General features: G+C 51.9%; 1 protein-coding gene across 7 annotated transcripts in view; it reads right to left on the minus strand.

Annotated features, from left to right (window-relative positions):
• The window catches only part of Ndst1 (N-deacetylase and N-sulfotransferase 1), a 63,307-nt gene that overhangs the window by 7,495 nt on the left and 31,620 nt on the right, over positions 1-24,192 (minus strand). For all 7 annotated transcript variants that reach the window (XM_021150970.1, XM_021150973.1, XM_029471719.1 and 4 more), the window contains exons 2-12: positions 21,119-22,032; positions 16,005-16,499; positions 13,435-13,522; positions 12,055-12,209; positions 11,097-11,282; positions 8,758-8,886; positions 7,981-8,163; positions 6,894-6,990; positions 5,444-5,567; positions 3,715-3,889; positions 375-545 (exon numbers count right to left, since the gene is read on the minus strand). In XM_021150970.1, coding sequence (XP_021006629.1) covers positions 375-545; positions 3,715-3,889; positions 5,444-5,567; positions 6,894-6,990; positions 7,981-8,163; positions 8,758-8,886; positions 11,097-11,282; positions 12,055-12,209; positions 13,435-13,522; positions 16,005-16,499; positions 21,119-21,631 — 2,316 coding nt within the window. In that variant the 5' untranslated portion in view covers positions 21,632-22,032. The remainder of the gene's footprint in view (positions 1-374; positions 546-3,714; positions 3,890-5,443; positions 5,568-6,893; positions 6,991-7,980; positions 8,164-8,757; positions 8,887-11,096; positions 11,283-12,054; positions 12,210-13,434; positions 13,523-16,004; positions 16,500-21,118; positions 22,033-24,192) is intronic.

The following is a 24,192-nucleotide window of genomic DNA, read 5'->3' on the forward strand; positions in this document are numbered from 1 at the left end:
CCCTGCTCCCTACACCCCTGCTCCCCACACCCCTGCTCCCTACACCCCTGCTCCCTACACCCCTGCTCCCTACACCCCTGCTCCCCACATCCCTGCTCCCCACACCCCTGCTCCCCACATCCCTGCAATGCTCTCCTGAAGCCTCCTGCAAAGCCTGCAGCCCACTCGGTTCTCCTGCTCCAGATTTCAAGGCTTCTCTAAAAGTCCTCCTGTGATCTAAGCCTGCCAACCCTCCAATCAGGCTCAGGCTCAGGCTCCTCCTCTTCCTCCTCCTCTTCTTCCTCTTCTTCCTCTACCCTAATCCTCCACAGGGCTTTCCAGGTTCCTTTAAATTAAAGCCACTGCTTTCTCAAAGAGGCTGGGCAAGTAACTACCTGGTTGGCATGAAAGGCGCTGAGCCAGCGTTCAATATGAGTGGCATACCAGCCTGGGACCAGGCACCGGTTCTGGAGGGCACGCAGCTTTGAGGATGCATCAGGGCCAGCAGTGATCACCTCATGAAAGGTGTACTTTAGGGCCACTGGGTCATCATGGGCTCGCTGGTGCTGCAGGCGAGGGGAGAGAGAGGATAGGGATATCACAGGCTGAGCAGAAGCAAGAGGGTGTCCTAGGCTGCTATCTTGCTTCTCCCTCTCACTGCTTTAGCCTCAGGGAGTCATCAACCTCAGAGCCCCAAGTTCCACATCTGTGCACGGTAGGCGGTTGTACTACACCAGCTTCCCAAATGCCCTTCACTGACAGTCTCAGAGACTCCTGCCATTCCAGGGACCTTCTAACCAGCAAGTACCAACATCAATACAGTGACTCCCTGTCCCCCCCCCCCCCCGCCCCCCCCCCCCCCCGCCTCTAGCTGCATATGTATCAGCCATCTACTGCATATGTAGTCGGCCAACACCCGAAAGAGAGGCCCTTGGCAGGGTGGTGGGGTCGGGGGGTCTTTCCCTGGGCTCTTGCTCTACAGTCAGACCTATATGTGCCTCTTCCCCCCCCCCCCCCGCCCCCCAAGCCACCATCCCTCAAGACAGTCTCACATAGTCCACGCTGGTCTCAAATTCACTGTGTATATATTTGAGAATGGCCCAGAGACCCTGAACTTCTGATTCACTGCTAAGATTACAAGCATGTGTCACCACATCTAGTTTTGTGCAGTGTAGAGATCACACTCAGAGCCTTGTATATCTAGGCAAACATTCTACCAACTAAGCCCCAGCCCCAGCCCTCATTTTTCCTTCTTACAAGTTACTAAAACCCAAATAACAAGAAAACCTCTATAAATGGAAAACTAGAGTCAGTTGCTACATATAGAATGCATCTATTGATAAATAAATATAATGCAACCATATTCTCAAATGCCAGCTAGATGGAAATACCAGATCCAAGCCCTACATTGAAAGTGCCCTGCCCCTGCTGAGACAGAGTACTGCCTCTTAGAAAGGACAGGACAAGCCGGGCGTGGTGGCGCACACCTTTAATCCCAGCACTTGGGAGGCAGAGGCAGGTGGATTTCTGAGTTTGAGGCCAGCCTGGTCTACAGAGTGAGTTCCNCCAGCACTTGGGAGGCAGAGGCAGGTGGATTTCTGAGTTTGAGGCCAGCCTGGTCTACAGAGTGAGTTCCAGGACAGCTGGGGCTACACAGAGAAACCCTGTCTCAGAAAAAAAAAAAAAAAAAAAAAAAGGACAGGACAGTCCTTGATAGACACTGGATGGACTGACAGAATTCATAGAAGGGGAAATGCCAGGTTGACCAACCTGTAATGCTATAAATCATCAACCAGCAGCTATCAGAGGTCAGAGGCCAGGGACTTGTCCATGCTAACTGACCCTGCTCACCACTGAGGGTCACACACAGCTCAAGGCAGGGCAGGCTGGGTAATGATGCAAATAAATATATATAGTAAGCTCTGTTCCTCCTGACTTTTTGAAGACAGACCAGCTCCCTTCCTCTCCTCCCAGAACTTTCTTAAACCCTCCCAGAATGGAGCAGCCTCTCTCTCCTTATGGCACTTACTCCCCTGATCATGGAGAGAAAAGAGAATAAGGCCTTAGGTTTACAAGATCTGTGTCCAAAATGCCATCTGAGATGGTGAATCTTGGTTGTCAACTTGACATAATCTATAATCAACTAACAGGTAAACCACAAGGAAGGGGTTATCCGAGGTGGGAAGACCCACCCCACCGCAACGTGGACAAGGTCTCTGGTGGATAGAAAGAAGGGGAGGGACAGAGCTTGGCTTCCACATGTCTGTCTTGACTCTCACTGGCACATCTGCCTACTGTCACTATTCTGCGGTCCTTCCCTCGTATCAGAATTCTTCCAGCTTCCAAATGTCAAGTGAAGACCAGCAGCTCTCCGTGAGTCCTGCAGGCCTTCAGTGGCACACTGGGATTGTTGAGTTTTCAGCCACTCCAGTGTGAGACAGTCACTACTAGACTACACAGACTAGACGATTCAGAATCTATCATGTAAGCCAACCCAATAGGTTCTGTTCCTTTAGAGAACTCTACTATACTACCACATAAGACCTATGTAAAGGACAGACGTATGTGTACGTGTACACACACACACACACACACACACCCTTGTCTGCTTTCTAGAAAACTGCTGTGGAGTTCAAGGGAGGCAGCAACACACTGTCTGTCATGGGTACCAGACCTCACTGACTGGACCCATGACAGCACCCTCAATCCCTAGTTGTCCCCACATGAGCTGCCCACTAGCCACCCCTGCTTTGCTGGAGCACAGAGGAAAGAGAAGCTCCCTGCTGCACTGTGGCTCCCATAAAGACAAAGACAAAGTAAAACCCAGCATCCTGGAGAACGAGAAAAGAGGGCTCCCTACCACTACAGCTAAGCATGGGAGTTCTGAGGGGCCAGGAGAGGAGAGAGGAACCCTGCACACTACACAGGATTCACAGGGGCCCAGGAAGCAGCCACTACAGCATTAGGTGATTAGATTCAGAAGGTGGCAGAGCCACTACGAGTGACGAAGAGGAAAGCAACCTGTCCAGACAGGACAGTGTGTACCTCCCAGGTAACAACAGGCTGAGGCCCGGGTGTTCCACAGCATGAAGGTCAGACCCAGTCTCATGGCTTGATGCAGATGGCCAGGAAGTAGCCTCAGGCACCAAGGCCACTTAATCACAGAGCCTGGCCTTGTGGCACACTCCCAAGAGAGAGCGAGAAGATAGGAGAGGGAAACCCACTTCTGGCCCCATGCCAGGGTGAGAAGCATTCCCATGAGCCCAGTGGAGTGCACGCAGAAGTCAAGCCAGGCAGAGACACACTAGGAATGGCAACAAGAAGACCTCTGTCTGGACCTCATACTGCAGGCTAGGTGGGAGCGGCCTTCTTAGACCCCCTAGGAGGGATTCATCCTGCCCTGAGTCCCCGCTCCCATTATGGGTAGGAAACCACAGCACGGATAATCTAGGCTGCCTCTAAGTCTACTCACCCTCTACTCTTACGGCCATCAGAGTCCAAGGAAGGACCCACGTGAAGCCTGGAGAGCATGGGTAGACAGATGGTGGCTGGCATTCAACATCAATTGTGCCTGTCACCATTACCAGGCCAGAAGCACCACCGTGGCAAGACCACTGTCACACTTCACACCCCAGGTGATGTGCCCAGGGTCCAGCACAGTGGTTCTTGCTCCGTGTTGCTTGAGTAAACAGACAGAGCCCACCCCACCTCGGTGACTCAGCCCCAGCACCTCACCTGGTACCAGGAATAAGCCCGGTCGGCTGGATTGATGAGGATGCTGAGGATCTTGGCTTTGGGCAACAGTGCAGCTGCCCGCCGTGGTGCCACTTCTGAATCAAAGTAGTTGGCACTTTTCTCAAAGTAGAAGTCCGAGGTGGTATTGGAGGGAATAGGGAAGAACTCCATGTACCTGCAGGAAGCCCAGAGACACGGCTCAAGACCAACGTCTCCTAAGCCAGAGGCCCCAGGAATACAGGGCAACAGGGTGACAGTCACTGTAGGTGGATTTTCCTCAAAAAATCAAGCAAGGCACGCTACACTGCCCCAGCCAGCAAGGACTTGGCTCTGAGCGGGACGCTGGGAAGAGCCACCACTTGGCTCTCCTATTCCAGATTCGCTTCTTCTCAGTGGGTGTCATGGAGTCTGGAGATTCTAAAGTGTGTGATGTGAGCTGTAGGAGGGAAGCTCTGCAGCTGCACAGATGATCCCACGGCCCCGACTTCTCTGTCTCTCGGGACAAGCTAGGCTCAAAGTGACTCCCACCCAAAAAGGACAAGTCCAGGAAGAGGGTCAGCTTCTGAACTATGACAGTGTTTCCCAGTCACTGTCTGCCACTCAGGTCATGCACTTTGGACTGCTGTGCGTGAGCCCAGCTTTCCATCTTAGGCCCCACCTCCACTCAAATGGTACAGATCATCTCAGTGATACCAAGAGGGAAACCAAGCACACCCTAGTTAAAAAGTGCGTATTTCTTTGGTGGTGACCTTTAAACACAACCCCTAGGACCTATCAGACCTTCACATCCCACCCCAGATCTACCTATAGAACCAAGTCTTGGGAATGGGGTCAAGAAGTCAGCATCTCTTATTTTAGACTTTCTTCATCTGTAATACCTGACCTAAGAAAGCTCACAAAACACAAGACTCCTTTCCTAAGTATGGGGTGTGCAGCTGGGGACCCTGCAGCCCAGGCGGAAGGGAGGTGCGCTGCAGCAAGGACCGTTCATCCACATTTCCTTTCTCTAAACACACTGGTTCGCACTAATACATCTGGCCACAAGGCTTTAGGTAGGAGGACACACTTGTTAAAAATATAGACTGAAGGATGGATAAACATGGACAGAGGATATGGTAAATGAAAGGACACAATGTAGGAAATATAGCAAAAGGCAAATACAGGCCCATAGTCCCTGCACGCAGGGAGCCCATTGACTAATGATGCGTAATGGTAGAGCGTGTACTCATGGGGCTTACAGAGGCAAGGACAGGGAAAAATACAAAGAGGAAAGGAAAGCTGGGGAGTCACACCAGCCCGTGGTAACCCCTGCACAGTGCCCTCTTTGGAAGTTCTGATGGGAACTGGGATTCTACCGAGCCCAGAGAGTCCTCGAAGCCCACAGAGACTCCTCTCCCTCAGCTGGCCACACAGAAACAGGCAGTAAGAACACCTGGATTCTCACCCTGCTGCCACATGGGTGTGACCTTCGCTCCCTGATGACTCTATGGCAGTCAGGGAGAGGCTGGCAGCTAGCGCTGACCCTGGACAAAGGGCTTCCTCATCCAGTGTTCTGTTTGTCACAACTCTACTGCACCATGACTCAACTGTCACTGTGCCTTGTCCCTGTTTACAGGAATCTCAGCCGAGTGTAAGCAAGTCCCAGCTGCTTCCTGCTGTGGCCACGCTGGACACTCCAGCTGGCTCCATGATGGCCTCCCTGCCCGGCTGGGGACAGAAGGCCACTTACCAGTCGATGCCTTTGTGATAGTTATGGCCGTTAAAAAACTGGATCTCCTCAAAGGTCTCGGAGCTGGGGTAGTTGCTGCTGAGGTCCGGGTGCATGCCCAGGAACAGGTAGAGGGCCGTGGTGCCTACGAGAGGAGAGGGCAGCTGAGACCTCAGCCCAACCCCCAACAACAAGACAACAACAGGCTCTGGGCCTGTCTTCCATATTCACTGGGAAGGCCTGGGAACACCCCTTCCCGTCTGGAGTCTTAGCTCCCTCATGAGTGTTATAAAGTATACACTAAGTGCAGGCTGTAAGGTCTACACGTAGTCATGTCCAGACTGTAAGATCTATACACAGTTATGTCCTATAACCTTCCAGATACCATTAATCTATTACAGCATTCTTTATCACCAAACAACAACTTGACCTCAGAGTCTTTCTCACTACAATACTCCAAGCCCAGCTAATTACTGTCCCCTCAGAGTCTCAGCACCAGGTGCTTCCTGCTGGTCTTTCCTAGCTCTGGGCCTCTGTCCACATGGAGCCTTGGAACAGCCTGAGACAGGAGCACAGCCCTCCAGGTCTGTCCTTGGGAAGCTCTTATCCTCTACTTTATTGCTGCTTTTGTTTGCTGGCTTTGCTTTTTGACGGGGTGGGGTCCTGTTATGTAACTCAGGCTACGTTAAACTCATGGTCCTCCTGCCTCAGCGTTCTGAGTGCTGGGGCTTACAGGCCTGTGACACCATGCCTGTCCAACATCAAAATCTCTAGAAGCCAGGAAGCCCAGGTCCACTATCCCTTCTCGCTGGTGCCTCCCTGTCATGGTCCCTTCCTCTTCTTTGAGAGGACCTTTCTTCATTTGCTGGGCGTCTGTGCAGCCAGCACACATAGAGAGACAGACTGACGTTTGGTGATGAACAATATAAGCTTCCGGGTCATAGAAGTCAGGTCTTAAGAGCTGGAACCATCACACTTCCCAACCATGTTACAGAAAGTCTCTTAACTACGGGGAGCTTTCCTCTGTTCTGTCTTTACAGAACAGAGTGGACAGCAAATGCTTAGCATCCCCGTCTGTCTGCGCTTCTTTCTGACAGACATGACTAATTGATCACAGTCCTCTTTGCACTGACCCACTTTTGTCTGGCACTGATTAAATTTGCGGAGTAGGTGACTTAGGGATCCTTCCTGGCTTGTCTCAGAGACTCCTAAGAGGACATAGTGGGTGTTCTCTGAGGCTGTGGTTCAAAATAAATGCCACGACTCCTCTGCTTCCCACCCCTACAGTGACAGGCAATTCATACTCATCCCCACATTGCTCCCATTTCTGGTAAAAAGAGACAGAATATATATGAGACAGAAAAAAAATATATATATATATATATGATTGAGACCTGAGCAAGGTGGTCTCCAGAATTCTGTGGCTGAGATAACAAGTGGGGGAAGCTGGGTCAAGGGTCGAGAGACCTGCCTGTTTTCTGGGGGCCAATGATAAGAAGCTTTGGGAAGCGGTCACATGTCTTCTCCTTAGACCAGATGTCCTTGTGGCGTTTGTCCTCACAGGGATCCTAAAACAGCAATGGAGAGAGTGTGAGGGAGGCCTGAGGCCCATGAGTGAGCTCCCTCCATATGTGGGCATATCTGCTGGTTTGTTTGTTTTAAACCAGGGTCTCACTATATAAACCTGGCTGGCCTGGAAGTCACTCTGCAGACCAGCTTCGACTCAAATTCATAAAAATCTACCTGACTCTGCCCCCAAGTGCTGGTATTAGAGGCGTGCACGAGCACACACCACAGTTACGTGACTCTTACCTACCCTGCGCTCTGGCCACATCCTCACCTCCAGATGCCACTCTGTGACAGATAAGGAAGCATTTCTGGTTAATGCTATAATTCCAGCGAGCCCAGCAAATGGCCAGCTCTGTGCTCACCACTAACAGGAACTCATAAGGACTTGTTGACTTTAACTGTGTAAGCTATGCCTGAACCCAGGGCTCAGCAAACTTGCCCTCCTGGGAAGTGTTTTGTAAACATGGTAGGCTTACAGTACTCTTCTGGTCTCTGATGCACTGACACAAAGATGGCACAGGCAGACACACAAGAAGTGTGACTGGGTGCCAACAAAGCTTTCTTTACTGAGACAGACCACAAACCAGACTTGGCCCACGGGTAGGTGTGTGGATCCCTGGCCCGAGTCTAGCTTCCGCTTCCAGTGTTTAATAGTCCTGGTATAGATTTTCCCAAGGACTGTCCTAAGCCTTCCCTCAGCCCCCTTACCAGCTGAAGGAGAAGGCATGAGTGGTCACTTGTTGGGCAGACACTCTCTAGACTCTGCATGCATGAGTCTCACGCCAGTTCTTTGGCTGTGTATGAATGTGTATGCAGACGTTTATGGGTGGGGCAGGGGGGCATATACAGTATGTGCATACATTGCCCCCGTGTATGCCCACACTCCTGAGGGAGTATCAACTGTGATGCCTTAGCCCCGAGCCCATGCCCGAAGTCCATGCCACAGAAGGGCATGCTGTGGTGGCGAGGCACCTGTCCACTCTGCCCACCTGCCAAAGCGGGTCCTTCTCCTCAGAAAAGATCTGGAAGTACTTCTGGGCCAGCTGCACGGGGGGCAGAGTCTGCAGCCTCAGGTTGGTCCAGGAGTGCAGGAAGCGCACCAGGTGCTTGAAGGTGTATAGTCCCAGGCGGTCATTTCCATAGTTGGATAAGTGTGTCATGAAGATGCTGATCTGTTCCAGGGAAGGGAGGGGGAGGTGGGGCAGGATCAGCTTCTACGCCACCCTTACCCCTACCTGTTATTGGCCATTGACACCCAAGGCAAGGTACACAGGGACTATCAACAAACTGTGGGACATTGGGCTGCGTTCAGTTCAGCCCTGACTGCTACCATTACAGGCCTAGGGTAGGAAGGCGGCCTGGGGCAGGAGCTATCTGTACTGTTTTGTGAATCACGACAGGGGTGTACACAGAATCTGAGAGGTATGCAGATCATGAGGCTGGACGGTAATGCACACACGGCTTATTTCATATCGTTAGAGTAAGAAGTGCATGTATACGTGTGTGCACCTACACACACACACAAAGAATCGGAAGGAAACCTGGGCTAAAAGTGTTAACATTGCTATAAGAATTCATAATTACCCAAGAGGCCTACCAGTGGGTTTTCTGTCTGTGTCACACAGCAGAGGACACCAGACCCACAAGTAAACAGTGGACCTCCTGGCTGCCAGGTCCCCATGCCAGCCTGTTCACTCTTCCCTGGCTGGGAAGCCTCCTAGGTCAATACCCCTCCTCCTACCAGCCCTGGGCTGTAGAGCACTCACAGGATTGAGGAGCACAGTGAGGAAGAGCTCGCCCCCATTGATGATCTTGTCCAGCTCACTGGAGCCTCCAGGGTACTCGTTGTAGAAGATGGTGTGTGTAAAGAGGCCACAGGTCTGCCGAGGGAGGACCTGAGAAGAAGCAGGAGAGAGGCCATGGTATCTCCAGTCATGGTCAAGAAAGGAAGGCTGCTTCCTCAGGAGAAGGGCTGGGGCCTCCTCAGGGAGATACTCTCCTCTAAGGCCACCCAGCCCCTACTCCTGGGAGTCCTTCTTCCCAAGGGCTCTACAGCCTGCAGTGCCACCCAGGTGAACCATCGTCCTTGCCTTATCCTTTGCTGCTATTCTCTACACAAAATAAACAGGCCCAAAAGTAGCATAAAAGTTTCTAGGAACTTGGACCATTTGCAGTGAGGGTCTTTGACCCTCTAACACAGCACTGCAGGTAATGTCAGAGCCTCAGCTACTCAAACTAGTAGCTATGAGCTCAGCTAACCCCATGCTGTCTGTCTGCCTTCTGGAAACCAGGTCCTGAGAACAGGGAATGAGCATAACTACCTCATGCCCAAAGTTAATGTGAATCCCAGCACCAGCTATGGTGCTATGAGACCCTGCCTTAAAATAAAAAATGAAGGGGCTGGAGAGAGAGCTCAGTGGCTAAGAGCATTGACTGTTCTTCCAGAGGTCCTGAGTTCAATTCCCAGAAACCACATGGTGGCTCACAACCATCTGTAATGAGAGCTGATGCTCTCTTCTGGTGTGTCTGAAGACAGCTACAGTGTACTCACATACATAAAATAAATAATTCTTTAATAAATAAAATAAAGAAATAAATAAAAATTTAAAAAGGAGGTGGAGGCAGCAAGAACCTTCAGCAGGTCAGGGTGCTGGTCACCAAGTCTGACGACCTCAATCCCGCTGGTGGAGGGAAAAGTGACTCCTATACGCTGTCTGTCCTCTGCCTACACACACAAACATACATGCGCACGCATACACACATACACAAACATACATGTGCACACACACACACACACACAAATAGGATAAATATAAAATATTTTTAATAAAAAACAAGTTGCAGGTACTACAGAGGCAGGTGTCGCTGGACGGGTGGGCAGGTGGACAGACAGACAGAAGTCCTGCCTTCCTACACCTTCTCAGCTGGCAGCAATGTATCATTCTAGTGTCTCAAGCCATGATACCAAGTCACCCTGGTCTCTCCTTTTTTCCTAGACACTCAATCCAACTCACCTCTACCTTCTACATCTTCTTCCTTCTACTCCTATATGACAGCATATAGGAGTGCACTGTGACCAAGGCACTACCACCTCTCGTGTGGAGACCTGATACCGACTCCTGGCTGGTCCTCCTGCTTCCATTTTGTATCCTACACACTGCCCCACCCGACAGGCAAAACGAATCAATATGGACTAGACCATGCTCCATTCAAAACCTTTCCATCTTCTGCTTAAGGGACAAGTTCATCGCTGGCCAGCCTTCCACCTAGCCCATCACCTCTCTGACCCCCACTGCATCTGCCTCAATGGTCCTCAAGCACACGCTGCCCTGGCGCCCTTTCACTCCCTATTTCCTCCACCTAGAATGCTTTCCCTCTGGCCTCTGCTGCATAGCTCAACCCAGGAAGTTACTGCTAACTGCATCCCTTCCCTGCTTGGCTCTCTCCAAGGTACTCTCATCATCTTCCAACTGTAGGCTTTCCACACTTGGGACCACCTTGTGTAGACCTCTCTGTCTACAGAAGTGTCAGGTCTATGAGGTCAGAGACTTGTCTGGGTTTTTCACTTCTGTGTCTCCGAGCCTCTAGAAACGGGACAGACACACAGCAAAGATTCAAGAGGATTATCTGAACATGCAAGTAAGTGTGATAGAGCCCTGACCCTCATCAAACCCCCTTCCAATAATACTCTCCACGGCTGGAAGGATGGCTCAGAGATGAAGAACATTTATTGCACTTCCAGAGGACCTGCTCTTGATCCCCAGCACCCACATCAGGTACCTCACAGCCACCTGTAATCAGATTGCATGCCAGGGGATCTGATACCTCTGACCCCTGCAGGTATCTGCACTCCTGCCCACAGGTGCACACACACGCGCACACACACACACACACACACTTAAAATAAAAATATATTTTTAACAAGCGAGCAAGCTTTCCTAGTCCTGTCACAGAAGCTAAGGGCTGACAATCTGCCTTCCCCGTGACAGAGCCTCTGAGGCAGAACAGCAGCAGAAACTGGCCCCAAACCCCTAGGCCAGACAACTGCAGTCACGCCTCCTACCCTGTACTGACAGTGCCCACCGTGCCCGTCCCAGCCACTTGCCATGATGCCATTGTGGATAAAGCCACGGCGGTACCGGGCCGGCTTCAGATGTGGGTACTCCTCTGTGCTGGTCACGCGGATGCCCCACACTTGCTTCCAGGCCTCATACAGCTGCACGTGCACAGGGTACACACCGGAGTGGTGGGGTGCCACCGCGTAGCCCATATCTGTGGGGATGCCGTGCTCCTGCAGAGAGGATGGCCGTACAGGATGAGAACGGGAGTCTTTCCCTTTGCATCTTGTTTCTCTTTTTTTAGAACACAAGAAAAAAACCAACAGCTAGGATGATGGGGCATGTGGTCTAAGCCCATAGGTGCAGACGGGAAAACTCAGGCCTGACATGGGGGGTGGGGGCTGGACTGTCATGAGTGACTGGCAGATACAAGCCTAGACCTCAGGTCTCCCGACTCTCATTCAGGACATACGCCTGGAATCTAGCCCAGAGGACTCACGTCCCTGCCGTCTCTTGCCTCGGCTGGCTAGTGTGGCCCAAGCTCGTCTTCTGATGCACTCTTGCCATAAGTACCTCTGCCAGTCCCAAGTTCTTCTTCTGCATGTGTTTGGGCCCAGGAAATGAACAGGCCTCAGCATGAGTCCCGAGGTGACCTCTTGAGCCTAAGTTGCTTTTATTTGGGTTTTTGGATTTTGTTATTGTTTTGTTTTGAGACAGGGTTTCATGTAGACCAGGCTGGCCATAACTGATCCTCCTGCCTCTGCCTCCCAAATGCTGGGATTCCAGGCATGTACCACCAGGCCCCATGAACTTTAGTTTCATGTTTATAAAGTGAGGCTGCCCTCTTGCAGTGTCTAGGCGACAGTGGCTATCAAGGCAGCTCACCCCCGGCCCTGGCACAGAAACAGATCTATCAAACTGGACCGCAACAACACTGAGAGGCCAACAAATCCCAGCCCAGCCCCTGCTCCCCTCCAGTTCTGTCCCATAGGGAATCTTACTCACGACAGCGAACTTCTTGTTCAGGGCCATCTGCTCTGCTAGCACAGACTGGTTGTGGAAGAGGTGGGGTTGCATATGACTCCACATGTGGGGGAACCACCAGAACTCTTTCACGTAGGACAGCAGCAGATCGTCACCAGCGTCCTCAGCATCCGTACCTATGGCAGCAGCACAGAGCGTTCAGCATGGCTGGCTGGCCACACAGCCTCCAACCTGGCCCCTGACTGCAGGAGGAATACTCAGCCATGGACCACCTAGGAGCTGTGTGGAAGAGTCAACTAAGCTTTGGCCTGGGGGAAAACACAAGCCTACTCAAGATTGCCCTTCCCTCAGTAAGTAGCTTGGCCACATCATCTCCTCTGTGGGCTCTTGGTGTTTGAAGTCAACAATGCCAAGAGTTTCTTCTGCCTCTCATATGCCTACTCTCATCCTATTCCAAGGGTCCAAACTGGGCCATATATGCCTTCTCACCGACTAACCTATACAAGTTCTGCGTGGATACAGGATGCTTAAAACTCTGGCTCAGAGATACAACTACAATCACCTCTGATCTGCTCGGGGCTAAGAACACAGAAGTGTAGACACCACCATAACACCCTAGGTACCTTTGGGCCTCTGTGCACCTACTGCTGACCATGGTGGCCCTAGCTAGAACTTCAGAGGCTAACATCACTGGGGACTGCAGACCATCCGTTAAGGGCTGGTTCCCATTCATTTGTCCAGCATGTAAAGAGCTTGGAAGAACCCTCAACCTGGAAGAACCCTCAACCTCGGTCCTGCTACTACAAACAAAACACAGGATAAGGGCGGCCATGCTGGGGGTGGGGACAGCCATTTGTGCTTTCCAGTTCTGCGCTATGTACTTCTATAACATCCTTAAAACTCGACCCATTTCTGGCCACTGAGAAAGCTCAGCAGTGCCACGTCAGCAATGAAATGACCAAGCCTGACAACCTGAGTTCAATCCCCAGGAACCACAGTGAAAGAAAACCAACCCCCAAGCTGTCCTCTGACCTCCACGCATGTTGTGACACATGAATACAAACATATGTGTACACACAGTAAATGAGGATGTTATAAAAGCACTTTAATTCAATTCTTATCTTTTATTAAGTGAAAAATCACTTTGAAAGGTAAGGGTGAGGAGATAGAAGGAAGATATGTCACCTAGGGTTACCCAGGCCACCAGGCCATATGCAAACCTTATTGCTGTTAAGTGTCCCCAAATGCCCTCTGCTTGGCTCTCTCTTATGGACCATGAATTCTGGAGTCACCCTTCCCTTAACCCAGTGTCTGTCTGGTGCTCTTGTAACAACAACCTAAAGGGGCAGTTTGGGAGAAGCCGGAGAGCTTGTGTGGTTGTAGGGGCAGTCCACCACGTACCTGTGTGGAAGAATTTCCCTGAGTAGCCCAGGTTGAAGGTGAAGTTTGGAATATGTGTGCGGAGTTCATTCTGTGTATCAAACAGGGCCTAGGACAGACAGAGGAGAGGCAACAGTGAGGGGAGGTCAGGAGGCCAGAGTCTGCCCACTGATCACCGAAGGGTATCCTGCTCTATAACAGGACCACCCACAGGACTCACAGGACCCAACACGGGGCCGACAGCCTAGCTCTGTGATGTAGCATCTGCTTCACTCCACACCTGAGGCCCGGGTCCCATTTTCAGCATGGCCACGAGATGCAAAGGTTGGACCCTTAAACATGAAGCAGATGCCGGCAGGGCTCAGCCATACAGGGATCGTGTCGGCAAAAGCCTTGAGGGGAGCAGAGGCTGCACACCTAAGAAGCCAGCCCCATGCCACCTCCTACCCCGGACGCTATCTGGCTTGAAAAGCCCCACGCTCCCGCCTGGCTCAGCAACACGTGCCAGAGAAGCTCTTGAACTTCTCTAGGCCTTAATTGCAAAGGGGACCAGACCATCTCTGTCCTCACGGGGCTCTTCGGAGAAGTGAGACTTGGCCTGTGACACTACCTGGTTTGTGGTAGCAAAGTCATGAAGAGGAGAGCTTACGGTGAAGTTACTGATACCACAGGCAGCAATATCTTCACATGAAGGATTTCTCTTCCTCAGAGGAATGCAAGACTATATCAAAGGATCCTGACCCTTCCAAGGACGTGCTCTGTGTGCTCTGTGTGCCAATGTCACCCCCACCCCCCGTGTGAACACATCTAGCACTCTGCTAGTCCATGGGAGGGGCTGACCTCTGGGTTAGGACTGTACTGCTTGTAGGGCTTCGATGCCTGCAAGAGCCTGCTTTCAGACAGCACTGTTACCTCAGGCATCTGACAGAGGTCAGTCACTGCCTGACAGACACATGATCCAACCATGCTGTCCTGAGCAAGCCTCTCCATCTCTCTGAGCCACAGTGGCCTCCTCATAAGATGGCACTCATCCCTCTGCTCCCTCTGCTGTGAAGATCCAATGCAGGCAGGCAGCTGAGCACAGAACCCAGCATTCACCAAACCCTAGCTAAATGATACTGTGCAGCCAGAACTACACTGTCAACTGCTGGTTGGTAAGGGCATTGCATGATGGCGTTGGCAGGATGGCTCAACTGGAATGAACTTAAAAGCCACAACAGGAGAGCACTAGAGAAAATCAGGAGTGGCGTTGTCCATAAAAACAGATCAACACTGCCCAAGCTGCTGTGGGAGTAGGGGAGGAAGGAGCCTGACCATGATCCTGACCATGTGGACACGCCCCTCCCTCACCAAGGTCAGGCCCCACTATGTAAGCCTAGTGCAGAAAACAGCCCGAGCCCCTCCCTGGCACTCCCCCTTTCTTTAGGCTCAGTGACAGGTTGGGACATCTCCAAGTCACCTGTCACACTGGGACTAGGTGACTAAAATTGGGTCTTCACTCCCCTAGATCATCCACCACACCCCTCTTTGCAGAGTTCACTTCTGAGCAGGGTCACAACCCCAGTGGACCCTTCCTTCCAGACCTTGGGCCAGCCCTGCCAGAGGTTTCAAGTTCAGGAAGACACCACCAATGGATCTGCACTGAACAGGGAAAGTGCCTGCCACACTGTCTAAAGCCTCTTGTAGCATCAAAGAGGTCTGTGTCTGGTGCTAATACATCCCTAGCCCTGTTAATCTCCTGAGAGGGGACACCCAGTCAGCAGGCAGCAGCTCGGGGACTTAATCCCCTGTTCTGTCTCCATCTGCTTCATTGTTATGTTTGCCCTCTGTGGTGGCAACCTACACTGGTGCCCTTATACCAGCATGCTGTCTCCTCTGCAGTCTCCAGTAAGACAGATGACTGCAGACAACTGCATCTTACACTGGCCTCTAGCAGGCTTCTTTCTTGGTGATAGCGAACATGTGTGTGCAGCCCTGTGTTTATAAAGAGCCTACACAAACAATTTGATAGATTGTTTCAGAATTTAACATAAGCATCCCACTATCGGCATACAGCTGTTAAAACACTCTGCATGTGACTTGGGGTCTTATTCTGAAGAATCGTGTGGGAGTTTTGACAATAGCAAACATTTTTTTTAAGAGTTAAAAATCCCAGCAGGGCGGTGGTGGCCTACGCCTTTAATCCCAGCCCTCGGGAGGCAGAGGCAGGCAGATTTCTAGGTTCGAGGCCAGCCTGGTCTACAAAGTGAGTTCCAAGACAGCCAGGGCTATACAGAGAAACCCTGTCTCAAAATAAATAAATAAATAAAATAAAATAAAATAAAATAAAATCGCATCTGGGTTAAAAGTCCGATTACGAACCTTGCCAGATTCATTTTTGTTTCTGCTTGAACTCCAGAATACACATGCAAAATCCCTCCATATTTAATACTTCAACAAAATGTTAGATGCCTCTTGTACATAGTAAGACAGCAATTGGCTGAAGTGGGGATCAACAGGTCTGCGAATAACAGCACAGGAGGCACAGATGGGTGTGGCTCCATGACACACTCCAGATGTGGCCCCATGACGAACTCCAAGTCTCTCCTTACCTTCACATCCTCCACCTTCATGCGTGTGCCCTCCTTGCCCACAAAAATGTCATCAATATCCACCAGGATGTATCGGTCCAAAGGCAGTGAGAGGCGCTTCCCTGTGAGGAAGGCCACAGCATCCACGAAGACAAGCTTATGCAGCCAAAAGTTGAGGTTGTTGCCGAAGAGCACACGCTGGATGCCATCGTGGAGGCCCAGGTCCTGGACCACAGTAGCGTGCAGCGCAGCATGCAGGCCAGCATCAGCACCCAGGTGTGGGATGGACTCGGAGGAGCGTGTCTTGGCCAACAGCACTGGTTCGTAGGTAGAATGGTTGGACTGGAACACAGTCCAATCCTCTCCGGGCAGCACGCCTTTCTCTACCTCACTGGGCCGTGTCACATAGAGCAGTGGTGACTTGGGGTTGATGCTGCAGTCTTTCAAGCCCAGGTTCGAATGCAGGAAGAGAGGGAAGCCTTTGAGCTGTGCACTCAGCAGGCTGTTCTCATTGGCCTACAGCAGTGTGGGGTAGAACAGCTATCAGGCACAGTTGATTACAGTAACGTCAACAATATTTACAACTTCACAAGAGCTACCATATTCCTGAATATATACACACAGAGATATACAGACACAGACATATACACATAACACACACGTGCACAAATAGATACAGGTACACATAAGACATGCAGACACATGTACACAGATACACATACAAACAGATACACACAGACATACACAGACACATGCAGACAGACACACCCACAGAAACACATATACATATACCTGATGAAAAGGCCACCCTCCCACAGGGAAAGGCAGCTCTCCTGCCCACTAGTCACCACTGAGAGCAATACAGTCTTTACCACCTCCCCTTCCCCCCTGGGATTTGCTGCTACCCCCATGCCCCATACATCATCTCCTCTTCCTCGTCTCACCACTCTGTCACGCTCCTCCTCACCCTTCCGAGCATCTGCCTCTAAATGTGGTACACGTGCCCTTGTCCCTACACTGGCTCAATGATCTCCCCTGGGACTGGTAAACCCTATTTATCCTTCAAAAGCCAACATATGTACCTGCTTCCTCCAGCGGCCTCCCTAAGATCATGACAAAGCCTCGGCTGCTGCACTGGGTTCAGAGCCTCCCTCCTTCCAGCATAAGCTACTTGAGAACAAAACTGGATTTCTTACTTCAGCTCCCTGATACCCAACAGGGACACACAATCATTTGATAAGTAACTATTTTTAACAATGAAAGAGGAACAGACAACTGCCAATTCCTAACACCTGATAGCTGTGTGTTTCAGGGCTAATTATCAGTCTGCAGCTACGTACTGCACCAGACATTAAGTATTTAATGAGATATAGTGAGGAAAAAGACAGACAGGAAACAGAGTGTAAACTGAGAAAAGCAGATGTGGCTCTCCCTTTAGAGTCAAGCAGGAAGGAGGGACAACCATGGAAACCACAAAATAAGAATAAAACACAGTGTGCACACATGGAAGAGGTCAGAGCTATAGACCAGCACGTGCTGGGCAGACAGCTGGCTCAAGAGGCTCCTGGGGAAAGGGCCTCTGGAGTGTGCTACGGGATGAGTGACCAACTAGGAGGAGGTAGAGGTCAAGTCCTAAGAATAGCCAGTGAAAAGGCCCTGAGGCAGGAGAGAGCACAACGGGATCAAGAAACAACGAGGAGTCACTGAGAGATCAAAAAAGGAAAAGCAGCAGGAAGGCCGTGGAGGGAGACCCAGGTCCCTGGGGCTAGCAAGGGTTATAAATGAGGTCACGGGTTCCTAGCATCTGGAGAAGGAAGAAGTGCTACCCACAGGACACCTGTGGGGCTGCCCGGGGGAGCACCAGGCCTGGACCCATGCTGAACAGAGTAGGTTTCAGTCTGAGCTTGTGCCTGGTGCAGAGAGAGCTGGTTACTCATCTTAACAGTCAGTGGTTTTCTAGTCCTGCAAAGCCTCTGCAGGGGCCTGGTTTTGTAAACTGTGATAGATAAGGAACCACACTGGATCTCCAGATGCACGGAATGCCTGCCAAGTCCTGAGGCTGCTTCAGTACTGAGAAGCAAGAGACTTGAGACCCATCCACAGAGACAACCTCCCTGGGGCTCCCAGGACCTCACCACCCTAAGTCAGCACTGGCCCAGAGTGTAACCTACGTGGGGACCTGAGACTTATCAGGCCCCGTCTACCACTGCTCAGGCCCGGGAAGCCACTGAGCCACTGCTGCTCAGGGATCCCATTTCAAAGCCCTGGCCCTGAGCTTGCTGAGAGGTGCTGATAGCTTGTCTAGATGCGGAGCCACTGTGGAAGAGGCCAAGCCACGACAGCTACCACAGGCAGCCAGGAAGAGATCCAGCCAGGGAAGAGAATGGACGGAAGGCCGAGGCACTGGAGATGCCGGCTCTGTCACAGGGTCCATCTAGACTAGACCTCCTTCCTACTCCTCAGCACTAAGGAGACAGCCACTCTCCTAAATGGTGTAAGGAAATGGCAGAGCGAGGAGTGAGACAGAGCACCGACTTCCTGATAAGCAGGCGATCTGCTCTGAGAAACCCTACATCCCTTCTCTGAGTCTCTAATCAGTTTGCCCCTATGTGGCCTCTGAGGTCATCCAGCTAGAAGCAATAAGCCGGGTTGTCAAATCTTGGCTGGGTGGCATACTAACGATGTCACTCTGGTAAAGCCACTTAATTTTTTGTCATGTTATCTGAAAACAAAGTGCCTACCTACTCTATGTGACAGAGCAAGCAAAGCAACGTCCTGGGCACTGAACGGTCGGTCACCTTCACCAACCCTGGTGCATCTGGATGCAGGGCGCCCATCTTCTCTGTGAGGCTGATAGACAACGGGGCTAGGAACGGGCACAGATGACGACCTAACCCCCACCTCAAGGACTTCTCAGAGACACAGGCCAAGGGAGACGCTGTGTTTACTACACAGGGAATAGACACACCACCCCAGCTGCCGCTGACAGAGTGACTCCAGGTGCTGGCCCTCAGGAGCTGAAACTGGTGCCATTAGCTGAACATCCTGACCAAGGTCACACTGCTTCTGAGCTTCAGAAAGACTTGGCCCAGAGGCTGGACTTTTAAGCTTGTGATCTCACCCTGCCTTGAGAGTCTGGAACTTGAGCTCTGGCATAGGCCCTTGAATCTGAGAAGTCTAAGGAGCAGCACCGAAGCCAGGCTCTGCAGAAAGAGCAGTGATGCGCCTCAGCCACCAGGCGGCGCACATCCTAACAGAACAGTCACAAGCCTCAGCCCAAAATCCGGGAGTCTTGACTTGAGGCAACAGAGTAGGGAGAGCTGCTTTTGCTACTGACCCGGGTGAGACTCTCCGAGCGAGCATGTCCCTGCTTTTCAGTGGGCCTCATCCATGTTCACCTTCAACACGGAGTTGGCAATACATAGGGTCTGAGCTCTGTTGTTTTAAGCATGCTCAATGTCCACACTCCAGGCCTGGAGTCCAGAACACAGCCCAGAGCTTCTGGCACAGAGTTCCACTGAGTAATCAAATTCACTCCTGGACTCAAACCTCAGAAAGACCAGGCCTATGTGGCTTGGGGCTTTCTGGACTCGAATCCTGGATAATACTTGTGAGCTCGGATACATTTCTTAACTTGTCTCTGCCTCAGTTTACCCCTCTCTTAAATCAGCATACCTTCTGCTTGCCTCGGAGATTGGCTTATTAGTGTGAGGTAAGTTCATTTGTGTGAAGCAGGCGGGCAGCACATGGCACTGAATGAGCTCTCAATAACTGTCTGCCGTTCTGATGGTTCTCAGGCCTGGGGCTCTGAGTCAACCTTAATGAAGTTCGTGGCAGGGAAGGGTATAGAGAGCAGGGGAAAAGAAAAAAAGCACAGAGACAATGGAGCCAGCCCAACTTTCTGCTTCTGTGAAGCCCGTAAACCAGGCCAGTGTTCCCCAGAGGGTGCTCTGTGAAAGAGATCAAGCTGGCTGAGGAACAAATCACACTGGGCCGCCCCGCTGCAGGATTTCTAAGGGCCTTTGGTTTTTTGACTCACTCTCCCTTTGCAGTGGCAGAGCCTCCTGCTGTATTAGTGCATGAAAGAGCATGCTGTGGGGAGCCTGGGCTAAAGCAGCCTCTCCCGGCACTGAACAAAGAAACAATGCACAGGGAGGCTTGGGACATGGGTACCTTCTGCCTGGATCCTACCCCTGGCTCTGTACTTACACCATGCAATAGCTGCCTTCAGCCTTGTGCCCTTCCCAGCCCCTTCAGGCCACTTCATGGGGGACAACGTCCCTGGCTGCCCACAGAGTCCAGCATTGTCCCCCCACCCACTCTTGCATACCCTTCTCTGTGCCCTTCCGTTAAGAGATTGATCACACCCACATAGCCTCTGTGCAGCCAGACACCCACTCCATCCCCACTATGTTAAAACCTCAGCTGTGGCTTGCCTGTTTCCATTCATTCCTCTATGTACGGGTACCTAGCACAGGGCCCAGGACTCTGGAAGTGTCCAGTAAACAAATGTCCCCCAGAGCCCCCAAGTCCAGTCTCTAGCTGGCCTTGCATTCATCTTGCATCACCGTATATCCATCACTCCCACACCCTCCTCAAGGGCAGACCCTCCATGGCGAGCGCTCAGCAATGACCCCATGCCACAGGCGGCTCAGGGAACTTCACAGCCCACACCAGTGCCTCGCCTGCACAGTGGGTTTTCTTTCTCCTTCCTCATTGTGCAAAACGGCTCTGATTTAGTTCATTCTGCACAAACTCCATCCTCCACTGTCTCCAGGAGGAAGCCCACAGCTAGAAAACCAAACTGCCTCAGACCGGTAACCTGACCCTCTTGTCCTTCCCTTGACCATCCTCTGAGATGACCGCCAGGGCAGAGTGTGCCTTTCCTGCCTTGCACCCAGACCCAAGTCTCCTTCAGGCAAGGGCCTACTGTACACTGAGCCCCATAGTCACGGACAGGGCCTCCAGATACTTAGTAAGCCTTCACCAGCAGGAGGCAGGCAACCATTTACCCTTCCTGACAAGGGAGCTAAGTGCTACCACCGCACTCATTTGACACTGCGAACTGATCTGTGCTTAGCTAGCGAGTGCAGGGGCAGGGCTGGGGACTGCTCATGAGCCTGCTCCCCAAGTACCTTAAAGAATCCAATGATGCCCACGCCGTAGGCTACACAGTACTTGTCCAGCAGCTCCCGGTTCCAGGCGTCCAGGTTGACATACTTGAGGATGTTCTCATAGATGATGAGGGCGAAGCGGCCACGGCCCTTGTCCGTGAGTGTGGGCATGTCCCCCTTGCCCGGTGCAATCTCTGTCCGATACTTGAAGCGACTGGATTCCAGGATTGCCACCACCTCCTGGCCCAGCTGTGAATAAAGGCTCTCCACAAATACCAGCACCAGTGGGTCTGTTCGAGAAGGGGCGACCGCCTGCACGGGCTTGATTGGCAGGAGGCGGCTAGGGGCAACAGGTGGCGGGTCCCCACAGTCGGACTCAGAAGCATCTGCCGAGGGCTCGAGGCCCCGGTTCCAACCATATAGGTAGTAGGCAGAGACAAAGACGCTGAACAGGCAGAAGACGAACAGCAGGAACAGGACAGCCTGTGGGGACAGGTGCCGACACAGCCTCCGGAGGCACGCCAGGGCAGGCATTCTGGATCCCAAGATCTCAATCAGCAAAGGCCCAGCCTGGCCTGGTCCCCCAAAGTCCTCACACAAGAGTCCCAAAAGCTGTCCACTGACTGAGAAATGCAGAGACTTAGGAAGTGAGGCGTTTGAGGGCAGTGGAGGGAAGGCTCCGGGCCCCTGGCCCTTTTGCCCAGCCAGGGGCACAGTCTACAGGCTGGTCTTGTTCCTTCCTTCCTCTACGCCCCTTTATGTCACCATGGCAAACCCCAGCGTGGTCCTGTGCAGAGCAAAAGTGCCCCAGGGCGTCAGGGCCCCCTGGGAGCAGTCAACAGCAGGTCAAAAGACACCTGGCCAGGCAGGGGGCACCGCATGCCGCTCGCTCCTCACACTCCTCACGTTGGGCCCGCGGGGTAAAGGCTGGGATGCTGGGGAGAAAAGCAGAGAGTCTGAGTGGGCTTTCAGAGTCCGCTGACCACAGATATACAGGTCTTGACAAGGTGGGCTCACACTTAAGACCTGCCACCCGACCTGGTCCCCCTTTATCTCTCTGAACCTCAGTCTCGCCACGTGGGAGACGGGACAAGCAACAAGAACAGCCATAGCATAAGGAGTCGGAAAACGAAGGCCAGCAATGCCTAGGAATCATGAAGAATGTACGTAACGAAGCGTCCATCAGGGTAGCTGTTGGCTTTCATTATTATTAGGCCAAGACTAGGCCAAGAAAAATGTAGGGCTAGAGAGATGGCTCTCGGGTTAAGAGCACTGGCTGTTCTTGCAGAGGACCTGGGTACAGTTCCCACCACCACATGGAGGAGGCTCTGCACTATCTAAAGCTCCAGTTCCAAGGAACTCAGTGAGCTTTTCTGGCTTCCACAGGCACAAGGCGTGTACATGACACACATACACACATGTGGGCTAATTTACAAACAATAAAAACAAATACAGCATCTTTTAATAAAAAAAAATCCAGAATCAAAATATGACACTACACAATTCCAAGACTGGGGAGGAAGAGGCAGAATTCTGTATCAGGACCAAACAGCACAGCCTCCTGTCCACTAACCTTCCTACCTCCTGCTTTTCCATCCTTTGCCAACCAGCCTTTCTTCTAAATGACCCCAGCAACCCCCTTCCGTAACAGAAGCAGCCAGAGCAGGAATCCAAGGCAGAACTGTGTACAAAAGCCTACAGGAAGTCACTACCTCTGAAGCACCAGTGAACTCTCCTGTGAGGGTCCTTCCATGCTGGGGTGTGGCTGAGAGTTGATGGAGCCAATGTGTCTAAGGGGCCTCATACAAGGACACTCAAGAATGGGCAGTTTGCCCAGATGCAACCATGAAATCTCTCCTCCCCACATACATACTTGGCAACCTAGGTCAGTGGGTACCTGAGGACTGATGGGACAGGCAAGGACCTCCTCTAAACCGGGCCTTACCCACTCAGACAGCCGTAGAACGCTAGGTTCTAGCTCTTTCCCCAGCCTGAGCCCCACCAGGATTGTCCACGCCAGAACACCCATCTCTCTCTGGAAAGAGTGAGCAAAGACCACACACACTGTGCAAAGGCTCCAATTCCCATGTTCCCACAGCAGGCCTGGACGCCGCCACCCTCCTTCCCCCTCCCCCGCCCCTATGACAACCACAGTGACTTCACATGGGGCACCCCTGCAGAGCTAGCCAGAAGCTCCCCGTGCCAGAAATCACAGAAGAGAGAGAGACTAGGCCGAGGCACCAGATGGGGAACCGGGACTCTGGGGGTTGGCCTTATGGGTAAAGATCTCTAAGCTCCTCCTAGGCCCAGCATGGGACCACATGACAGACAGACAGCCAAGAGTTGTACTTCTAGGAATTCATCCTGGATGTAATCACTGAAGAAGCATGTAAAGATTTCCCCATGGGAGGAGCAAGACAGGGTGGGGAATGGGGGAAGGAAACGGAGAGACAAATAGAAAAATAAGGTTCAACGGCTGCAAAGATGGCTCAGCAGTTAAGAACGCAGCTGCTCTACCACCAGAGGATCTGTGCTCTACTTCCAACACCCACACGGCAGCTCACAACCATCTGTAACGTCAGTTCCAGGGGTTCCAATGCCCTTTCTGCCTCTCTGTGGGCACCAGGTATGCATGTGGTACAAAGGCATACATACAGGTAAAACACCCACACCCATAATAGAACCATAAATCTTTAAATAAAATTAAAAACTCACATACAATTCCATAAAGAAAGCCATCATTTTTGTTTACAAACTTAAAGCTCCTACAAAGGACCAGGGAGATGGCTCAGTGCACTGGAGCGCCTGACAAGCACACCTGAAGTGGGTCCCTACAGCGCACATAAGAAGGCAGCGTCAGTAGGAGCCATAACCTCAGCGCCCCTGCGTCACAGTGGGAGGCAGGGGAAGCTCCATGAAGTCTCTGTGCCAGCTCTCCTCGAGGATGCAGCAAAGCAGCAGAAACAACCCGAGAGTCCCTGCCACAAAAAATGAAAGATGGCAGACGAGGGCCAACTGTGGAAAGATGTTCTCTGACCGCCACATGGATGCTCTGGCATAAACAGGCCTGTGTCACACACTATCACACACACACA

Source organism: Mus caroli, chromosome 18 (assembly GCF_900094665.2).
Source record: "Mus caroli chromosome 18, CAROLI_EIJ_v1.1, whole genome shotgun sequence".
Classification (NCBI taxonomy): domain Eukaryota; kingdom Metazoa; phylum Chordata; class Mammalia; order Rodentia; family Muridae; genus Mus; species Mus caroli.